At 46.6% G+C, this 17,192-nt stretch overlaps 1 protein-coding gene across 5 annotated transcripts in view; it reads left to right on the top strand.

Annotated features, from left to right (window-relative positions):
- GTF2I (general transcription factor IIi) overlaps nt 1-16,153 on the top strand; it is a 71,823-nt gene extending 55,670 nt beyond the window's left edge. For 4 of the 5 annotated variants that reach the window (XM_006889667.1, XM_006889669.1, XM_006889668.1 and 1 more), the window contains 14 exons: nt 898-1,081; nt 1,786-1,844; nt 2,224-2,298; nt 7,083-7,184; nt 7,685-7,750; nt 8,110-8,293; nt 9,352-9,410; nt 9,894-9,974; nt 10,490-10,573; nt 10,886-11,069; nt 11,982-12,010; nt 13,495-13,536; nt 14,487-14,528; nt 15,074-15,144. In XM_006889667.1, coding sequence (XP_006889729.1) covers nt 898-1,081; nt 1,786-1,844; nt 2,224-2,298; nt 7,083-7,184; nt 7,685-7,750; nt 8,110-8,293; nt 9,352-9,410; nt 9,894-9,974; nt 10,490-10,573; nt 10,886-11,069; nt 11,982-12,010; nt 13,495-13,536; nt 14,487-14,528; nt 15,074-15,132 — 1,250 coding nt within the window. In that variant the 3' untranslated portion in view covers nt 15,133-15,144. Of the gene's footprint in view, nt 1-897; nt 1,082-1,785; nt 1,845-2,223; nt 2,299-7,082; nt 7,185-7,684; nt 7,751-8,109; nt 8,294-9,351; nt 9,411-9,893; nt 9,975-10,489; nt 10,574-10,885; nt 11,070-11,981; nt 12,011-13,494; nt 13,537-14,486; nt 14,529-15,073; nt 15,147-15,738 lie in introns of those variants that run through there. The other variant, XM_006889670.1, reaches the window with a different exon arrangement.
- The last annotated feature ends 1,039 nt before the right edge of the window (nt 16,154-17,192 follow it).

Here is a 17,192-nt window from a genome sequence, read left to right as displayed (position 1 = left end):
AAATCTGAAAGACCAGGTTATATCATGAAGGAATTCTGGAAGTCCAAGCTGCAGAAGGGGAAGGCCCAGGAAGTGGGTTCTGGTTCTGAGCTGTGAGTGCACTCACTGCTTCCACTGAGCAGGTGGTGGACTTCCTTTGCATCCCGAGTACGACTCACACCCACGCAGCCGAGAAACGACAGAGTCTGGGTAATTCGTTCCCCTGTCTGTACTTCCAGTCTGGCTAATACCAAGATAGCAGATAGGTTTCATCATCTGTTTTAACTTAGATTTGTTGACAGCAGTTTTCCGGAATGCTGTCTTGAAAAGGATTCTGGGGAGGCTCAGTAGAAAGAGTGCTCAGTTGACTGGGTGTCTCTGTCACGGAGGGGAGGGAAGGTGTAGGGAGTGAGAGCAGCATCGGGATTTCCTGCACTTTTTAATACCTCTTGTTGACGTTTCATGTCCCAGATCAGAAACTGTAAGTCGTTGGCCTCTGATCTCTAACTGAATGAGTTTGACCTCTCTCTCTCTCTCTCTCAGAGAACTTGCATCTAGGTGAGAACGCGAGGCTGGCCTGGGCATTTCCTTAGGAGGTGACTCCTTCATTCTGCTCAGAGTGCGAATTCACTCACTAATAACATAATTCTCTTTTGGATTTGAAGCGTTAAAATGTTCCTCTTAAAAAGTACTTCTTAGGAGAGATAGATAGGTAGGTAGGTAGGTAGGTAGGTAGATAGATAGATAGATAGATAGATAGACAGACAGACAGACAGACAGACAGACTGACTATACTAAGCAGAGGATCTTTGATGTTAGGTGGGTCTGGCTAGCTGGTAGGGAGTTCTCAGACTGAATGATTACAGAGTGATCGTGTAGCATTTGCCCTCCTCAAGTTACATTCTCTTGCTCTTTCAGCGCAGGCCCTCGGGCTCGCAGAGGCCGTGAAAGTACCTTACCCTGTGTTCGAATCCAACCCTGAGTTCCTCTATGTGGAAGGCTTGCCGGAAGGAATCCCCTTTCGGAGCCCAACCTGGTTTGGAATTCCACGTCTTGAGAGAATTGTCCGTGGGAGCAATAAAATCAAGTTTGTGGTTAAAAAGTAAGTTGTTGTTGTTGTTGTTGTTATTGTTCCTAGGCTTTTGAAAAGGCAGTCCTGTTGGTGTTCAGTCATTTCTTTTCTAACTAGAGGTGACCATCTGGCTTTGACTCCTTTGTGAGATGGCACAGCCCTGGGCACAGCCCAGGACTGCAGGCTGGCACTGCCCGTTGCCTCTTCTCTCTCAGTACTGGACTGCAGGCCTGGCACTGCCCGTTGCCTCTTCTCTCTCAGTACTGGACTGCAGGCTGGCACTGCCCGTTACCTCTGCTGTCTCAGTGCTGGGCTGTAGGCCTAACACTGCCCATTGCCTCTTCTGTCTCAGTGCTGGACTGCAGGCCTGGCCCTGCCCGTTACCTCTTCTGCCTCAGTGCTCCTGCGTACTTGAATGGGAGATAAAAAGGCAAACTTGTCTCTTCCCCTCGCCCCCCCACCCCCGGCTGATCTTGTGAACAACTCCATTTATTATTTATATTTTTGTAGAATTTCAGTGTTTGAGAAACCCAGTGTAATGTTAGTTCATTTTCTTTTCGTGAAGTCACTCGGGCACACAGCAGATAGTAAATGTAAGGCCTGTTTTCCATGATGGTGACAAGTCTGGTGCCTCAGAAGGTGGATGACTATGAAAACTGCCCAGGTGTTGACTGCTAGCTCTGAAGGGACTGGGTGCACTGACGATTCTCATTTTCCTTGGTTTTTCTTTCTAGACCTGAACTAGTTATTTCCTACTTGCCACCCGGATTGGCTAGTAAAATAAACACTAAAGGTAAGAGACTGCGGACGCTTTACCATCTGCATAGTGAGACGGTCTTGGCCCCTTGGGCCCCACTTACAATGTCTTCAGGCTCTTTCTGTGTGTCCTTTGCTTGCGTAGGTTATTTTCTTTCTTTTGGATCTCTGGGGTTTGGTTTGTTTTTTTAACCTTTCACTGAGAACGTCACATTTGCAATCCTCCTTCATTCGTGTTTCCACAGCTTTTTGGGGACTCATATGAAGGATTACAGTACCTGTTTAAATTCTTCAGGTTTCTTTGAAAAGAGCCAAACTGTATGAATTTTAATACCCTGCTTTTACAACGCATTCTCTTCTCTTCTTTATCTGTGATTTTGCTGTATACAGAAGTAATTTTGTACTTGCTTTCCCAGCATTGCAGTCCCCGAAAAGACCCCGAAGCCCAGGGAGTAACTCCAAAGTCCCTGAAATTGAGGTCACTGTGGAAGGTAAGGCCGGCTGTGAACGCGGTCCTCAGTGCGGTCCCTTAGGGGGTACAGGTCTGTAATCAGGTATGCAAATCCATTTTGCACAGCTCATTTTACCAGTAAGAAAAGCTGAATTTCTAGACTTCAGAGTCTGTTAATGAGGGATTCATATTGTAATCCACAGGAAATCCTATAAAATGCTTTTCTTTTCTGATAGTCAAGGAAGTGCACAAAGAGGAACGTGGGGAGTGCGTTCTCCTCTCCTTGAGAAAGTACGTTGTTTTAGGAATACATGCCTTCTCCAGCCTCAAGTCGGCTTTCTTCTCTCTGTTCCCAAAGTGCATGTGCTTGTTAGGGTCCTGGCAACGTTTCCATTATACAGCATCACAGTCCCCAGTCCTTAATAAGCATGGCTCCTCCCATCTCTACGAATACTGCCCTCCGTCGCTGTGAATGCAGACATAGGTGGTCATTTCACTGTCCTCAAGAACAACTCATAGCGACTGGGATAATTTTTTCTTCTCATAACCTTCAAGATTGGTGGACGATTTATCAACAATCTGCGTTATGCGGATGACACAACCATGCTTGCTGAAACTGAAGAGGACCTGAAGCGCCTGCTGCAGAGGGTTAAGGACTGCAGCCTACAATATGGATTGAGGCTCAATGTCAAGAAGACAAAGATTCTCACCACTGGACCAATTGGCAGCATCAGGATGGATGGTGAAGAGATTGAGATTGTACACAGCTTTAGTTTGCTTGGCTCCATAGTCAACAGTCTTGGCACCAGCAGCCAGGAAATTAAAAGGCGCATTGCCATGGGAAAGTCTGCTGTTAGGGACCTCTCCAAAGTGCTGAAGAGCAGTGGTGTCTCTCTGGAGACTAAGGTGCGTCTGATACAGGCCATGGTCTTCGCAATCACCTGTTATGCATCAGAGAGTTGGACAATGACCAAGGAGGATAGAAGGAGAATTGATGCCTTTGAGCTGTGGTGCTGGAGAAGAGTATTGAGAATACCATGGACTGCTAGGAAAACAAACAGATTTGTCCTGGAAAGGGTTAAACTGGGCAGCTCCTTGGAGGCAAGGACTCTGAGGCTCCGTCTAACTTACTTTCGACATGTTGTGAGGAGGGACTGGTCCTTAGAGAGGGACATCATGCTTGGGAGGGTGGAGGGACGGCGCAGGAGAGGAAGGCCCTCTATGAGGTGGATTGATTCAGTGACTGGGATAATCGGGATGGGAGTGTCAGAGACAGTGTGATTGGCACAGGACAGAGCAGAGTTTAGGGCTGTTGTACACAGGGTCGCTATGAGTCGCAGGCGACTCGACGGCACATAACAACAACAACCTTCAGAATTTCCCATCTAGCTGTTAAGTAGATTGTTGTCTCTGTCTCTGTCTCTTTTTCACGTTTACTCCCAGATGTCAAATAAAAAGCAAATCAGGATTTGCATAGGGAGAGGTTTTATTCAGAAATAGAATTTCTTGCAAAGGGGAAGAGAGACATGGACTGAAAGCACTGTTGGAAGGGGGCTCTCACAAAAGGGAGAATGCTGCGTCCAGCAGATCAGCAGGAGAACGGGAGGGAGTGGGGGCACCACCGCCCCTTCCTTCATTCAGAGAAAAGTAAACAAGATTAGGAAAAACCAGACGTGAGGAAGTGGTGTGGTTATCCTGAGGCTAGCCTGTTGTCCCATAATGCTTCATTAATTAGCAGGATTTACTGTGTTGATTTGCCTCAGTGTGGTCACAAGTCCAGGGACTTGAGAGGGGAAAAAAGACTTAACCAGAGTTTTGTTGACATGCACGTTTTTTCTGATTGATCAATGAGGACAAACAATTCTGCTGTTTTCACACAATTAAATACACATGAGTTATAGGAGATTTTTTTTTGCAAATTGCATTTTGTTTCATCTTTGCATGTTTGCATTAGCTGTATGGACATGGAAAGTAGGAATTTTTCCATCCTTGATTGATCTTCCGTTGGTAACCAAGGGAATACTCATGACTCCATAAATCATACGAGAAAGCCTTGTATCACAGTGTTCTGGTAAAATTCCATTATCAAAGAGAACTTGTCGCCTGTAAAAGACAATGACACAATTTACAGGCATCATTTGACAGTTGAATCATGGCATTTTTAAAATCTGGAAAATTAAACAAAAATATATTCTGTTCTCTTTATTTTTTTAAGAAAATTAAGATCCAAGGAAGATTTTTTTTTTCTCTTTGCTATAAGGCACCTTTCCTGTCCTGAAGGGCCTTTTAAATCATTTTGAAGTCTGTAAGTTGTTATGGATTGCAGGAAGACACAGATGTTTTGGAAGGAGGTAGGCGGGAGCCTGAATCCACAGTGATTGGACAGCGGCAGGGAGGCTTGTGATGTGGGCTTGCCCCACAGAGGAGTGACCTTTAGATGCAATCGTGATGGAAAGCGGAACTGCCTGGGAGCGACACAGGGCCATCGAGGTGTTAGCAGAGGTGGCTGTGGAGAAGCGCTCACCGTCTGATGGTGGCACGTTCTCTCTGTCCGGGAGCACAGTCTCAAATCCTGTTACCAGCTGAGTTTTTAACATACAGCCATTAAAGTAATAATGGTCCCAAAACGTCACTAGGTTGGTGAGGACACAAGTCCTCAAGGAGGGCAGAGCACGAATGCAGGCAGAAAGGGGAGAAGCGTCGATGACGCGTGGTCAGGAGGTATGAACCACATGTGCTGAGGTTACGCGTGGTCAGGAGGTATGAACCACATGTGCTGAGGTTAAGGTGGTAAAGAAGGCATTTCGTGGAGTGTCCTCTACGGGCTAGGAGGACTTACTCCACTGTTACCCAGCGGGCACCCGCCCTAGCAGCCTGGAGGACAGAGTTTCTAAGGCTGTAAATCTTTATGGGAGCAAACGGCCTCATTTTTCTTCCAAAGAGTGATTGGATTATAGTGCTGCCAAGCATTCTAACTACATACCACCAGGCTCCTATAAAAGAACCGTATGTACTTTAAAAAGAGAAAATGCTTCTTTCCCGTGGGCAGGGACACAAGCAAACAAGCCCCGGGGGGCACCTGCCTTCAGCAGAACCTGCTAAGGCCTTGACTGGTTTCTAGCTCGAGGAACTAGCTCTTATGCCCAGACAAGGATTCCCTCAGGATGGGTTTCTCCGTAACAAGCCTCACAACCTTCTTAGAGATAAACCAGATGCCAGTTTATTAATTTAAACTAAGAAGTAGTGAAGTTGCAGCTTCTGTCTTGTGATGACATGTTTCTTCCTGTCTACTTTTGTTCAAAGATTGTGTCACTGCCATGGGTATAAGCAAAGGGCGTAACTAGAGAACCTTCCTGGCCCATGGTGTAAAGCTTTGCTGATAGGATGTACTGATTTCTGCTGTGTGTTTCTGAGGTACAGCCGTACCTCCCAGGTGAACCAGGCTGTTAGAGCTGGCCCTTTGGGATGTTAGTTTCACCACTCTACTGCCTAGAGGAAGCCTCACAGTTTTATTTGGGAGTTTGAAATGATTCAGGTCTAGAATGCTGACTGCCGTTCTATAGGGAATGGCAGGTCGCTTTCGTCTTTTGTCCCCCAGCCCTGTCACACCCCTGTAGTAACGCCCAGGCTTAGTCAGGGGGGTGGGACACGGGATGCTGCATGTTGGCATCTCTGTGTCAGAGAGACGATGTCAGTGACAGAAGTGAGCGTAGAGGTGCCTATCCCAGCTCCACCACTTTGTGCTCAGTCTTCTCGTCAGTAAAGCAGAAATAGTATCAGTGCCTCATAGTTCCTGGTGCAGTGACCAATGTACACTTGTCCCCAGCAGGTAATCAATGTTTGCTTTTAATAGTATCTCTGCAAAGGCAGTGCGTCAAGTGAAAGTCTCTTGTCTGAAAAACGCATCAAAGATACACTAAAGGAGCCTTGGCTAAGGGTCCTGCACCAGGGGACACCTCTGGGCACAATCCTCAGGTCGTGGTGCTGCTGCCTCAGAAGCGGTTCCTCTCTGGTAGCTCGAGTCCACCAGCCACGCCGCAGGAGAAAGGTGCTCGGTCTCCTTGCGGTTTGCAGCTTCGGAAACGGGAGGCTTAGCTGTGCATCAGTTCAAACTCCACAGCAGCGACTCTTCTAGAGTCTTTGACAGAGGGCACGCGTGTTGCTGTGATGCTGAACACTGTGACAGTGAGGTGCCAATCGTGGTAATAGGTACCCATGGTGGACAGTGTTGGCTGGAGCTTCCCGACTAAAACAAGCCTGGAAGCAGGAGCGGCATCCACTTCCGAAATAGCTTGTCTCCGGAAACTCTATGTACGAACAGTGCTCAGGCCGTTCGTTCATAGGGTCACTATGAGTCGTCTACGACTCAACGGCACCAAACAACAACAACGGCTATCATCTTGGCTCTTTTTTTCAAATGTATTTTTGAAATAGTTTGTTGGATTAGAGTGGATTTCCTGGATTACACGTCAAGATGTAGAATTTGGAAAATTCCGTGAAAATCATGTCAAAATTGGTTCAAGAATCCAAAGGAAAGTGGTATGGTGGTCACAGTGGTGCCTAAAGCGCGCTGCCCAGGAGTTGAAGGAAAGTGTGTGATCCCAGGTGGCATGTCTGAGGGGCGGGAAGCAGTCATTAGGGGACGTGGCCGAGTGTGGTTTATGGGACTCCCAGGAACTCTGTTTTCATGCACTTGGCTTCACCTGTCCCAGAGCAGGCTAGTCTTAAGTGGGGCCACAGAGAAATGCAAACCTTATTACTGTGACACAAAGTCCGTGTGTTAGTTTTGACTCTGTTCCCGCTTCCCCATCCTTACTCCTCTAGGCCCCAATAACAACAGTCCTCAAACATCTGCTGTCCGAACCCCGACCCAGACAAACGGTTCTAACGTTCCCTTCAAGCCTCGAGGGAGAGAGTTTTCCTTTGGTAAATATCAGTCTTCTGTTGTGCTTTATTTCGCCAGGTGAGTTGGTGAGTTTTCTTTGCTCAGTCTGTGTTGGCACCGGCGCTAGTGCAGAGCAGACTGCCCGGATGCCAGTGTGATGCTCCTTTCTCTCCGGCTCGTGGAGCCCTGAGTGCCTCGTCCTCCTTTCCTGTGAAACGAGGGCGGCACTGCCGCCTGCCACGCCGGTGATTGGAGTCTCCCTGTGTCTTGTGCATCATAGACACCACACAAGTTCTTTGGGGAAGGTGTTTTTCTTCATTTTACCATATTTTTTTCTTTTTAGCCACACATCAGAAATACGATCATTTACTTAGATTGGCATACTTACAAAGGCATGGCATTGTTGAAGGTTTATGTGATTTTAATTTTGTATGTCTTAAAGTAGAAAATTTTCTCAGCTGCACAAGAAAGTAAGATGAAAAATCCATGCCCAGGGACATAGATTAATACTAGAAATAACTGTCTCTTCTCTTCCACGCAGAGGCCTGGAATGCCAAAATCACGGACCTGAAACAAAAGGTTGAAAATCTCTTCAATGAAAAGTGTGGTGAGTTTCTTCTGAAACACTATTGTTGGGGGTGGTGGGGTGGAAAACCACCACCAAACATGATTGTTGACATTAAGCATTCAGTAGTGCTCCTTCAGTAGGAGAAAGAACAGGTGTGATGTGTCCTGTTTTAATTTATTATAAAGCTATCACTGAATGACTGAGAGTTGGCAGGCTTGAATATCTTCATTCATCCACACCCCCACCCTTTTCTTCCAAGCCGCCAAGTACTGAGTAAGAATTTCTGAAGTGAAAAAGAATGCTATTTTAACACCTACAGAGTGTGATTGAAGATAAAGTTCATGAAAACCTTTCTTAGGTAGACGTGGTGTCTGATATTTTCCCCCTTGTGTTTATAGGTGAAGCTCTTGGCCTTAAACAAGCTGTGAAAGTGCCATTTGCATTATTTGAATCTTTCCCAGAAGACTTCTACGTGGAAGGCTTACCTGAGGGTGTGCCTTTCCGAAGACCTTCGACTTTCGGCATTCCAAGGCTGGAGAAGATACTCAGAAACAAAGCCAAGATTAAGTTCATCATTAAGAAGTAAGGGGATAGGGGAGCTCTGGTGGCCTAGTGGCAAGAAGCTGCACTGCAATCCCAGAGGCTCACGGTTCAAATCCATCAGATGCTCTGCCGGGGAAGGAGGGACAATCTCCTCCTGTACCAGTCAGATCTGATTTGACGGTACACTCACACAAATAATAAAATAAAATTTTAAAAAAAAAAAAAAGTAAGGGGGTTCACCAGGGATGAGAAAGGAAAGAGAAGGAGGTGAAAGTTAGTAAATAGACAGTGTTGTTGTGTGCTGTCAATTCAGAACCAACTCCTAGCTAGCTGACCCTCCGAGGCTATGAATCACACAGGACATTTCCCATCCTTCTCCCTCAAAGCAGCTGGTGGATTCGAACCTCATACCTTCGGAATTTCAGTGCAGCTTCCTGCCCCTAGGCCACCAGAGACATTTATTAAGATGAGTGAAGGGAAGAAGGAGTTTCCAGTAGGAGAATGATGAGCACAGTACCACTAAAAAAGAGAGGTCACAGAAAAGTATAGCATCTGTAATCAGAGAAAAAAGTGCAGCAAGTTCTATTCTATTCCTCTCTCTCCCACGGAGCAGCTGGTGGATTCAAGCTGTGCGCCTTTGTAATTGCAGTGCAGCTTCTTGCCCTTAGGCCGCCAGAGCTCCCTCAAGTTCTATTCTGTTGTGACTTAATGTTATAGTATCAAATGTGCATGGATGACTGAATAAAAAATTAGTTGCTTTATAAACTTTCACTAAAATCATAATAAGCATAAAATAGCTATTCAGGGAAGAAATAAGGAAGTGAAGTGAAACAGTAGTGGCGGTTAGATCAGAAGCAGAAGCAGAGTTCAGGCGCTTTGGGGGAAATCCGTCTGTTGCTAAGCCCGATCATGTCCTTTTATTCGTTTCTCTCCTGTATTTCTTTGACCATCTGTGAATTTGAGTAACAGACATTGCAGTGCTGAGAATTGAACAAACACTATAAGAAATGACTATTAGTGAACTTGTTTGTGTCTTGTGTTTGGTTTTGTGTATTTTACTGTAGCTCACAAGCTTTTTCCTGTGTTTTTGTTTGTAGGCCAGAAATGTTTGAGACTGCGATTAAGGAGAGTACAGCCGCCTCCAAGAGCCCCCCACGTGAGTGGCCCGGTACACGTCGAGGGGAGCGGGTCTCGAACCAGAAGTGCTTGTGGTCATGGCCAGTGATGGTCCCCAGTGCTGTGATGAGTGAGCCTGTGTGTACGGAGCTCCAGCTTTTCAGGAAGCTTCTGACACATGGGGGTGACAGGTATACCAGGGAAGATAGCACTAAATACAATTGGCTTCAGATCCTGCTGGGTCACCTTTATTTTACGCATATCACCCTCAGATTAGAAAAAGATTTCACAGAAATCAAATCCAAATCAGCTGAAGAGTCTATCCAATAATAGCACTGGTTCAACCACTGGATCGTGAACTGGCGACCTTTCGTAAGAGTGAACATCTTAGATGCCTTTTTCAGTAAATTGTCATGAAACTATTTGTATCAAACATTAGCCAACATAACAGCTTCTAGACTTTACTTATTAAGAGATTTGACTGTGTTTTCTCCAAATGCTAACATCATGTTTCTGTTTGAAGGGAAAATAAACTCGTCTCCCAGTGTTAATACCACTGCGTCAGGCGTCGAAGATCTTAACATCATTCAGGTGACAATTCCAGGTGTGATTTCTCTCTGTCCTAATTGTGGGGCTTGTCCCTCCTCTGAGGCTTTCTAACCGTGAATTACTAGGGTGTTTTATAATTCTTCAGTAATATTAATTCTCTAGAATACTGCCAGAACCTCTCCAAAGAACCCTATTCAGGTTTTAGGCTTCACAGGAGTCTAAACTTGAACTGTCCACACGTTGTTAAAATGTATACAAAACAGCGTGTTGAAATTCATGGCAAAGAATAAGGTGGTAGCATTTTCAGTTTTAGGTTATAATTTTAGGTGGGTTTCAATTGGATTAATCTAAAATATGGTCCGTGAAAACCCCCCTGAGGTGGAGTCACACAGGGACTGCAGTGGTAATTGAGGGTCAGCAGAGATGGCGAGGACAGGCAAGGTCTGGTCTGTTGGCCGGGGTCTCTGTGAATCAGGGGCTCGGTGACTACACCCAACAGCTGCAGCCTTCTGGTTGACTCTGCGTTTCAAGTGCATTATTAAGTGTTCCATTTTCTCTTAATCTTTTAAGATGATGATAATGAAAGACTGTCGAAGGTCGAGAAAGCTCGGCAGCTGAGGGAACAAGTCAATGACCTCTTCAGTCGCAAATTTGGTGAGTTTGGCATTCGTACATTTACACTTTGCATTATGCATGGAGATTTTCTTTTCATAAGATTGTTTCGATAATCGCAGTCGCTTGAAAATCGTCCTGAAAAAGAATTTTTGTGATTGTGAGGGCAGGCCCAAACTTCTCTGTTAAAAATCCATGAATATTGGTTCGTTTCAGAGTCAGTAACACTAAGGTTTCTCTTTTACTAAAAGATCTTTGAAGAGTGGGCAGATGTTAGGGACGCTCCTAGCTTAAATCCCCGTTCCCTCTCCCTGTGCTAACAATTGAGCTTTCATGAGGATTATCTCATCGCAGGAGAAGCCATCGGTATGGGCTTCCCAGTGAAGGTTCCCTACCGGAAGATCACCATCAACCCGGGCTGTGTGGTGGTGGACGGCATGCCCCCGGGGGTGTCTTTCAAAGCCCCCAGCTACCTGGAAATCAGCTCCATGAGAAGGATCTTAGATTCCGCCGAGTTTATCAAATTCACAGTCATTAGGTAAGTGAGGTCTTGAGCCCACCTGGCGTGCAGACAGCCAACTCATCTTCCGAAGTCCCATGCCCTGCTGGGGCCTCACGAACGCAGCCTGGGCTGGTAGACCCTGCCTCCTCCCTGGGCCGACTTTCTTTAATCCCCTGGTTTTCAAGGCAGGTGTGGTTTTTAGCCTGTGGACCAACTCTGCCTCCACCAGTTTATTGAAGTTTTGTGGAGAAAGGCTGTTTGCTGACATACTGTCTGTGACTGCTTTTCCACTCTGATGGCGAAGCTGAATTGTGACAGACAGTACGGTCGGCAAAGCCAGAGTAGCTTGGACTGTTGTTTTGTGGAGTGAGTTTACCAGCTGCTGTCCTGAGGCACCTCAGCATGGACCTCAGGACAGAGGTTGGCTGGGTTGCTTCTGCTTCCACTGGTGAAAAATGCATATGGTTCACTCACCAGGTCCCCCCTCTGCGGTGGGAAGGATCGTGGCTGCCTTTGAGGGCTACATTCGTTAATACTTGCTTCTCATGGTCCATTTTTAGCAGATGTTCATCTCCTCCACCTAAGCAAAAACCCCAAGTTGTCAGTACCCCACTCCCGCCCCCAGAAAACGCTTCCTTCACCCACTGCCTCACTGTCAGGGTCCCACAGTCTCTGGTCTGCACTGGTTAAGGTTGGCACAAAGCAGTCGAATGGGCCGGCCTCCTCATACCCGCAGATCCTGCGTGCGTCGCCCGCATGCCACAACCAGGGCACCCGCAGATAAACTATCTTCCAGCCATTTACTCGGGTTAACTCTGCACCCATTTTCTTGTTTCTGGTTTTGTTTTCCCTTTATCCCTAAATGGATTGGTACATGTATGTTTATCTTCTATAAGATTAAGTAAGCGTGGTACAGATAAAGTTCTGAACATTTGTTTCTCTCTTCAGACCATTTCCAGGACTTGTGATTAATAACCGTGAGTATTTGATGACGTTTGTTTTGGGGTATGTTTGGTTGATTGGTTTGTGGTTTACATGTAGCTTTGAAAAAGTAAGTTAACTTCACTAAAGGCAGTCACGGTGCAAGGCCATTGTCGTTTTACCTCCCCGTCTCACTTCCAGTAGCACTTATTTTGGGGGCTGAAAGCCTTTGAAATGGCTCAGTGTATGTAGGTCCTATTAGAACACAGCTCCGTCAACTCCCTTAGACAGGACCGAGTACTCCTCAGAGAGAAGCTGGCTCAGGGCCTGGCTGCAGTCAGCCCCTCCCACGCCTGTCCGACTGCCCTCACCGCAGTCCCTGCAGTCCCTGTGCCACTCTGCTCAGGTCGTTTTAGAGAATAGTGAACAAGTCTATTCGTGCCAGCATGTTTGTTCTTCTAGTAACTGTATTATTAAAAATGTTTACAAAACCTGGCTTCTCCTTTTCTAATACCGTTAACATTTCATTAAGATTTATTTTGCCTTCCGCCCATTGGATTTATTATTCTAATTCTCTGAAGTCCATTTCCATGTCGGTTCTCTAGCTCACCTTCTGGGAAGGAAAAGCCCTGTGTGGTGCTGGGCCCATTTCTTGGGGCAGCAGAGCCTGTGTGCTCCTGACCTTGATATTGGCATCCCGACACCCAGGATGTTGACTCTGTTTTTTGGCCTCTGCTCTTGAACATTGTGTATTTAGTTAGGTTTTTGAGATGACTTTATCACAAAATTTCTTTATCCCCTAAACCATGACTTTGTTATTTTAATTCTTTTTGTAGTGTAGCTTCTTTCTTAGCAAGTGTGTCAGTGTTGGGGAATGTCAAGGAAGGTCTTCCTAGTGTCCTCCAATGAGGATTGTTTTTCTGACTGTCTGGGGCCTCTGGTGGCCTAGTCCAGACAGCGTAACGCTGCTGGCCGGAACGACTGAGTATCCCCTGTGGTTCAGATCCACCGGTGACCCCAGGGAAGGAAGAAAGACCGCCTCCTCCCACGACAGTTTACAGCCTCAGAACCCCAATGGGGGATTATGATCATTTGAAACCAACTTGATGGTGTTGAGTTGCGGTTTGGGGGGGAATTTTGTCTTTAAAGAAATCCATGCTAAGTTTTTAAAAGCCTTTTAGCTGTCCTGACCACTCTGGCCTTCTATGTAATGAAGGTTTCATTTCCAGATAGTGTTCGAATTCACAACACTCACTGCCCCCTGCATTTCTATTCCAAATAGTCCTCCTTTTCCATAGGTGCCGTGGCTGTAAGGTAGCCGAGTGGCAGTTACTGCTAATTCCTGATCCTGGATAGGCAGGAGGAAGACAGTGCTTGTTATGTGAGAGTTGGATCTTCAGGAAAAGAATATATATGACAGTTTTTCATGTGTGACAGCATGCCATCATTTAGGAGAACGTCTTTTTTTTTATTTCATTATTTTTTGTGTGTACCGTCAAATCCGTTTAGGAGAACTTTAACGACTCTGCTTTCTTTTCAGAGTTGGTTGATCAGAATGAGTCAGAAGGCCCGGTGATTCAAGGTAAGTGGACAAGGAGGAAAGCGCAAGTAGGCCTGTTGCATCGCTGTGCTCTCCTGTCGGATAGAGCTGAGCTCGGGGGGAGTCGGCTGCCCTCACATGTGGACCTGGTCTTTGTTTCTTTGCTGCTGTTTTGGAATTCTGGGGTTCCTGAGAATTGTGAGGGCATGCCCCTGACCCCACAGTCTCAGGTCAGGCGTGATGTCAGGAAGAGTTGCGTCCCCAGTCCTCTGCCAGTGTTTCCTGATGACTCCTGAGCCAGACTTGAGTGTATTTTTCAGATTGGGCGGAAATGTGTGTTGCAGAGCTTCTTTCTTGCTGTCGGGGTAAAGATACGAGATTACGTACTAATGAATAGTGAGGTCGTCATGGATGTGTGTGTGCGGTTTTGTGACTCTGTGGCTGTTGGTTTAGCCTGTTGTTGTTATGTGCCGTCGAGTTGTTTGCGACTCATAGCGCCCGTATGTACAATAGCCCTAAACCGTGCTCTATCCTGTGCCAATCTCATTGCCTCTGACACACCCATCCCGATTACCCCAGTCACTGAATCAATCCACCTCATAGAGGGTCTTCCCCTCCTGCGCTGTCCCTCTACTCTACCCAGCATGATGTTCCTCTCCAAGGACCAGTCTCTCCTTACAACATGTCCAAAGTATGTTAGACGAAGCCCCAGAATCCTTGCCCCCAAGGAGCAGCCTGGTTTAACCCTCTCTAGAATGGATCTGTTTGTTTTCTTGGCAGTCCATGAAACATTCAGTACTCTTCTCCAGCACCACAGCTCAAAGGCGTCAATTCTCCTTCTGTACTCCTTTAGCCTAGTCTTGTGTTTTATAGACAACAGAGCTAGCTTCCTCCCTCCCCTCCTCATTCTTTCCCTACCTCTTGCCTAGACTTGTTAAATTATTTAAAGCAACATCTGAACACTATTTAAACAAATCTTTGTGTCTTTTTAGAATCTACTGAGCCAAGCCAGTTGGAGGTTCCTGTAACAGAAGGTAATGAATGAGTTCCTTAAAGCTAGGACAAAGGATTAATGGTGTCTGTAAACCTGCCTTGTTCCCCAGTGTTTGGGTGGACGGCATCTGTAGTTTATGCAAGAATGTTATCTTCAAGGCGAGCTCTGGTGGCCTAGTGGCAAGAAGCTGCACTGTAACCAGAGAGGTGCACGGTTCAAATCCACCATATGCTCTGCTGAAGAAGGAGGGACAATGTCCTCCTGTACCAGTCAGATCTGATTTGATGGTACACACATTAAAAAAAAAAAAAGAAATGTTGTCTTCAGAGATGAATCTTCTGTTGTGAGTGTGTGGGTCCTTGAAATAGAGGCATAAACAACCTGTCTGTGACTTTAAAAATGGAAGTAACAAAATACATTATTGCTAGAGAAATATTGCTGTCTCCTCGCAAATGTTGCCATTTTTGGTTTCTTCTCATAACGAAGTCTCACCTTGGCACTCGTAGTCGGATGGAATGGGTATATAACTAGGTGGGTTTGCATTAATAGTGGAATTAATCAATAACTTTTTGCTGCTCTTGGTAGAAATTAAAGACACTGACGGAAGCTCTCAGATCAAGCAAGAGCCGGACCCAACGTGGTAGACGCCGCCTCCCGGGTGAGTTCTTACACACCCGCCTTCATGATCACGGTCGAGGAGAGGGTCCGTGCCGATGAGCTCGAGGTCCACAGAGATTTGTCCTTGGTTAAAGACGTCAGAGCGCTTCTGCCTTCAGAGGAAACGGGTTTTCTTGTGGAGGGCCTACCTTTTCCTCACTCTTAAATTCACCGGGAAGGACCCTTAGAGTGGTTGCCGTTTTCCCCTTGTGCACCGTACCTAATTGCCTCTTCGTGACGTTGGCCGGGCAGGTTGTGTGCGGGCTACCTGGGGACAGAAGGAGGAAGAAATCTTGGTTCTCGGTCCTGCTGACTCCCCAGGCCTCGGCTGTGTCATGTTGAAGGATGGTTATGGGAGACACAGCTCGACACCAGCAGGCCCTGGTCCTGGACTGAGGCCGTGGCTTTTCCACACGGAGGGTTTGTGATGGTGGGGTCAGTTGCTGAGCTTCAGCTTTCTTAGACTTGTAGGATGCCCGTCAGCCCAAGTGACCATTACCAAAATTTGCAAATTAAAATGTGCTGTTTGTGAGTACTCACTAGATTAATCTGCTTGCTGTCTGTCTGTCTTTTTTTCTCTCCTGTTTTTTTAGCGTGAACCATCAGAGGTTGAGAAGAGCTTTTCGGACCTGTTATTGCCCTGAGCTGTGTAATATACTTGTATAACAGAAATACCTTCTATACAAACCTTTTTTTCTACTTTTAGATAGAAATGTCTACTTTTTCAGCAGTTCTGTGAATTGAATTAAAGAGCAGCGTGCCTGTAGATTTGGAATGGCTGGGTGACTTTGGGATGTATTATAAGGAAATGACAAGCAGTGCTGGAAAGCGACAGGGAACAGGACAGGAACGAGCCTCGGCGGGTGTAGTGCCGAGCGGCCCCTCTTCGGCCGCCGTGTTCATTTCCCAACCAAGCGAAGATCTCTCCTCCTGGGACATCTCGGCTTCCGCGGTGAAGAACACACCTGTGGTAGTTCAGCTCTTTAGTTTTTTTTTCTATTTGAAAAATCATTTAAACGCCCCTTCGCGCGCGGCCCTCCTTAATGACTGAGTGAGCGTTAGTATCTGTATATTTGACTAAACTTTTTCCTAAGCTATCTATCATGGTTCATATGTTTTTTATCATAATTCTAAAGACCGTCTGGGTCACAGTCAGCGAGAGAGGTCAGGACCTCGGCGTGTGGGTTAGAGCTGCGTGTGGGTTAGTGCTGCGTTACACAGAGCCTCTTCCACTTTTCCTTTTTGTCCAAATAAAGTGCATGGTGTATCCGAAGTTACAGATCAGGTATGAGTCTGTGGGCGAGCCGAATGACACTAAGCCTAGCATGGAACCAAGCTGTTGTGGCGTGGAATTCTCTGGAACACCGTTCCAGGCTGGGTCGCTCGAGGGTCTTCATCGCCGTCGCTGGTTCACATGGGTACCTGTAACACGGCGGCTCCGGTGGGGAGCCGGGGTCCCACGTGGCGCCGTGTCCCCTCCCCACCCCGAGAGCGGCCGTCTGTGGTGGAGGCGTACCGTGTGGAGAGCTCGCACACAGCGGGAGTTGTAAAATACCAGCTTTGAAAAGCTAGAGTATGTGACGGCATAGACTTTCCTTAGCTTTATCACAATATTCACAATGGAGAATTATATTACATGGTAGCAGAAATAGGCATTTTTATGTGTTGCTTATATTTTACCTCAAATTGTAGATATAGGGTAATAAATAAAATCCATCCATGCCTTTCACACACTAATTCATTTCTTTCATGATTATGTTGGGGGGACTGGGGTGTTTGCAGGTGAAATGCACAGAAGGGGTATATCCCAAGCCCCTCATCGGAGCACCACTGTTCGAGGGGCTTCTGAGACCACCAGGTTCGTCTGGGCAGCACCCCTCACCTTTGTCCCCGGGATGCATCACCTGGGGGGCAGGGGGGGCGTGGGTGAGAGCAGCTTCAATGTGACCTGAAGGGCCAGAAATACTAGGGCCAGCACACGCCTTAAGTCTCTCAGGCCCTGAGGCACAGCCGCTGGGCTCACCCCTGCCAGACCTCCTGGCCATGG

The sequence above is a fragment of the Elephantulus edwardii genome, unplaced genomic scaffold, assembly GCF_000299155.1.
Source record: "Elephantulus edwardii isolate Elephantulus edwardi_28Jun2011 unplaced genomic scaffold, EleEdw1.0 scaffold00080, whole genome shotgun sequence".
NCBI classification, from domain to species: Eukaryota; Metazoa; Chordata; class Mammalia; order Macroscelidea; family Macroscelididae; genus Elephantulus; species Elephantulus edwardii.
The sequence above is the reverse complement of the archived record's forward strand: the minus strand, read 5'-3'. Positions and strand labels throughout refer to the sequence as shown.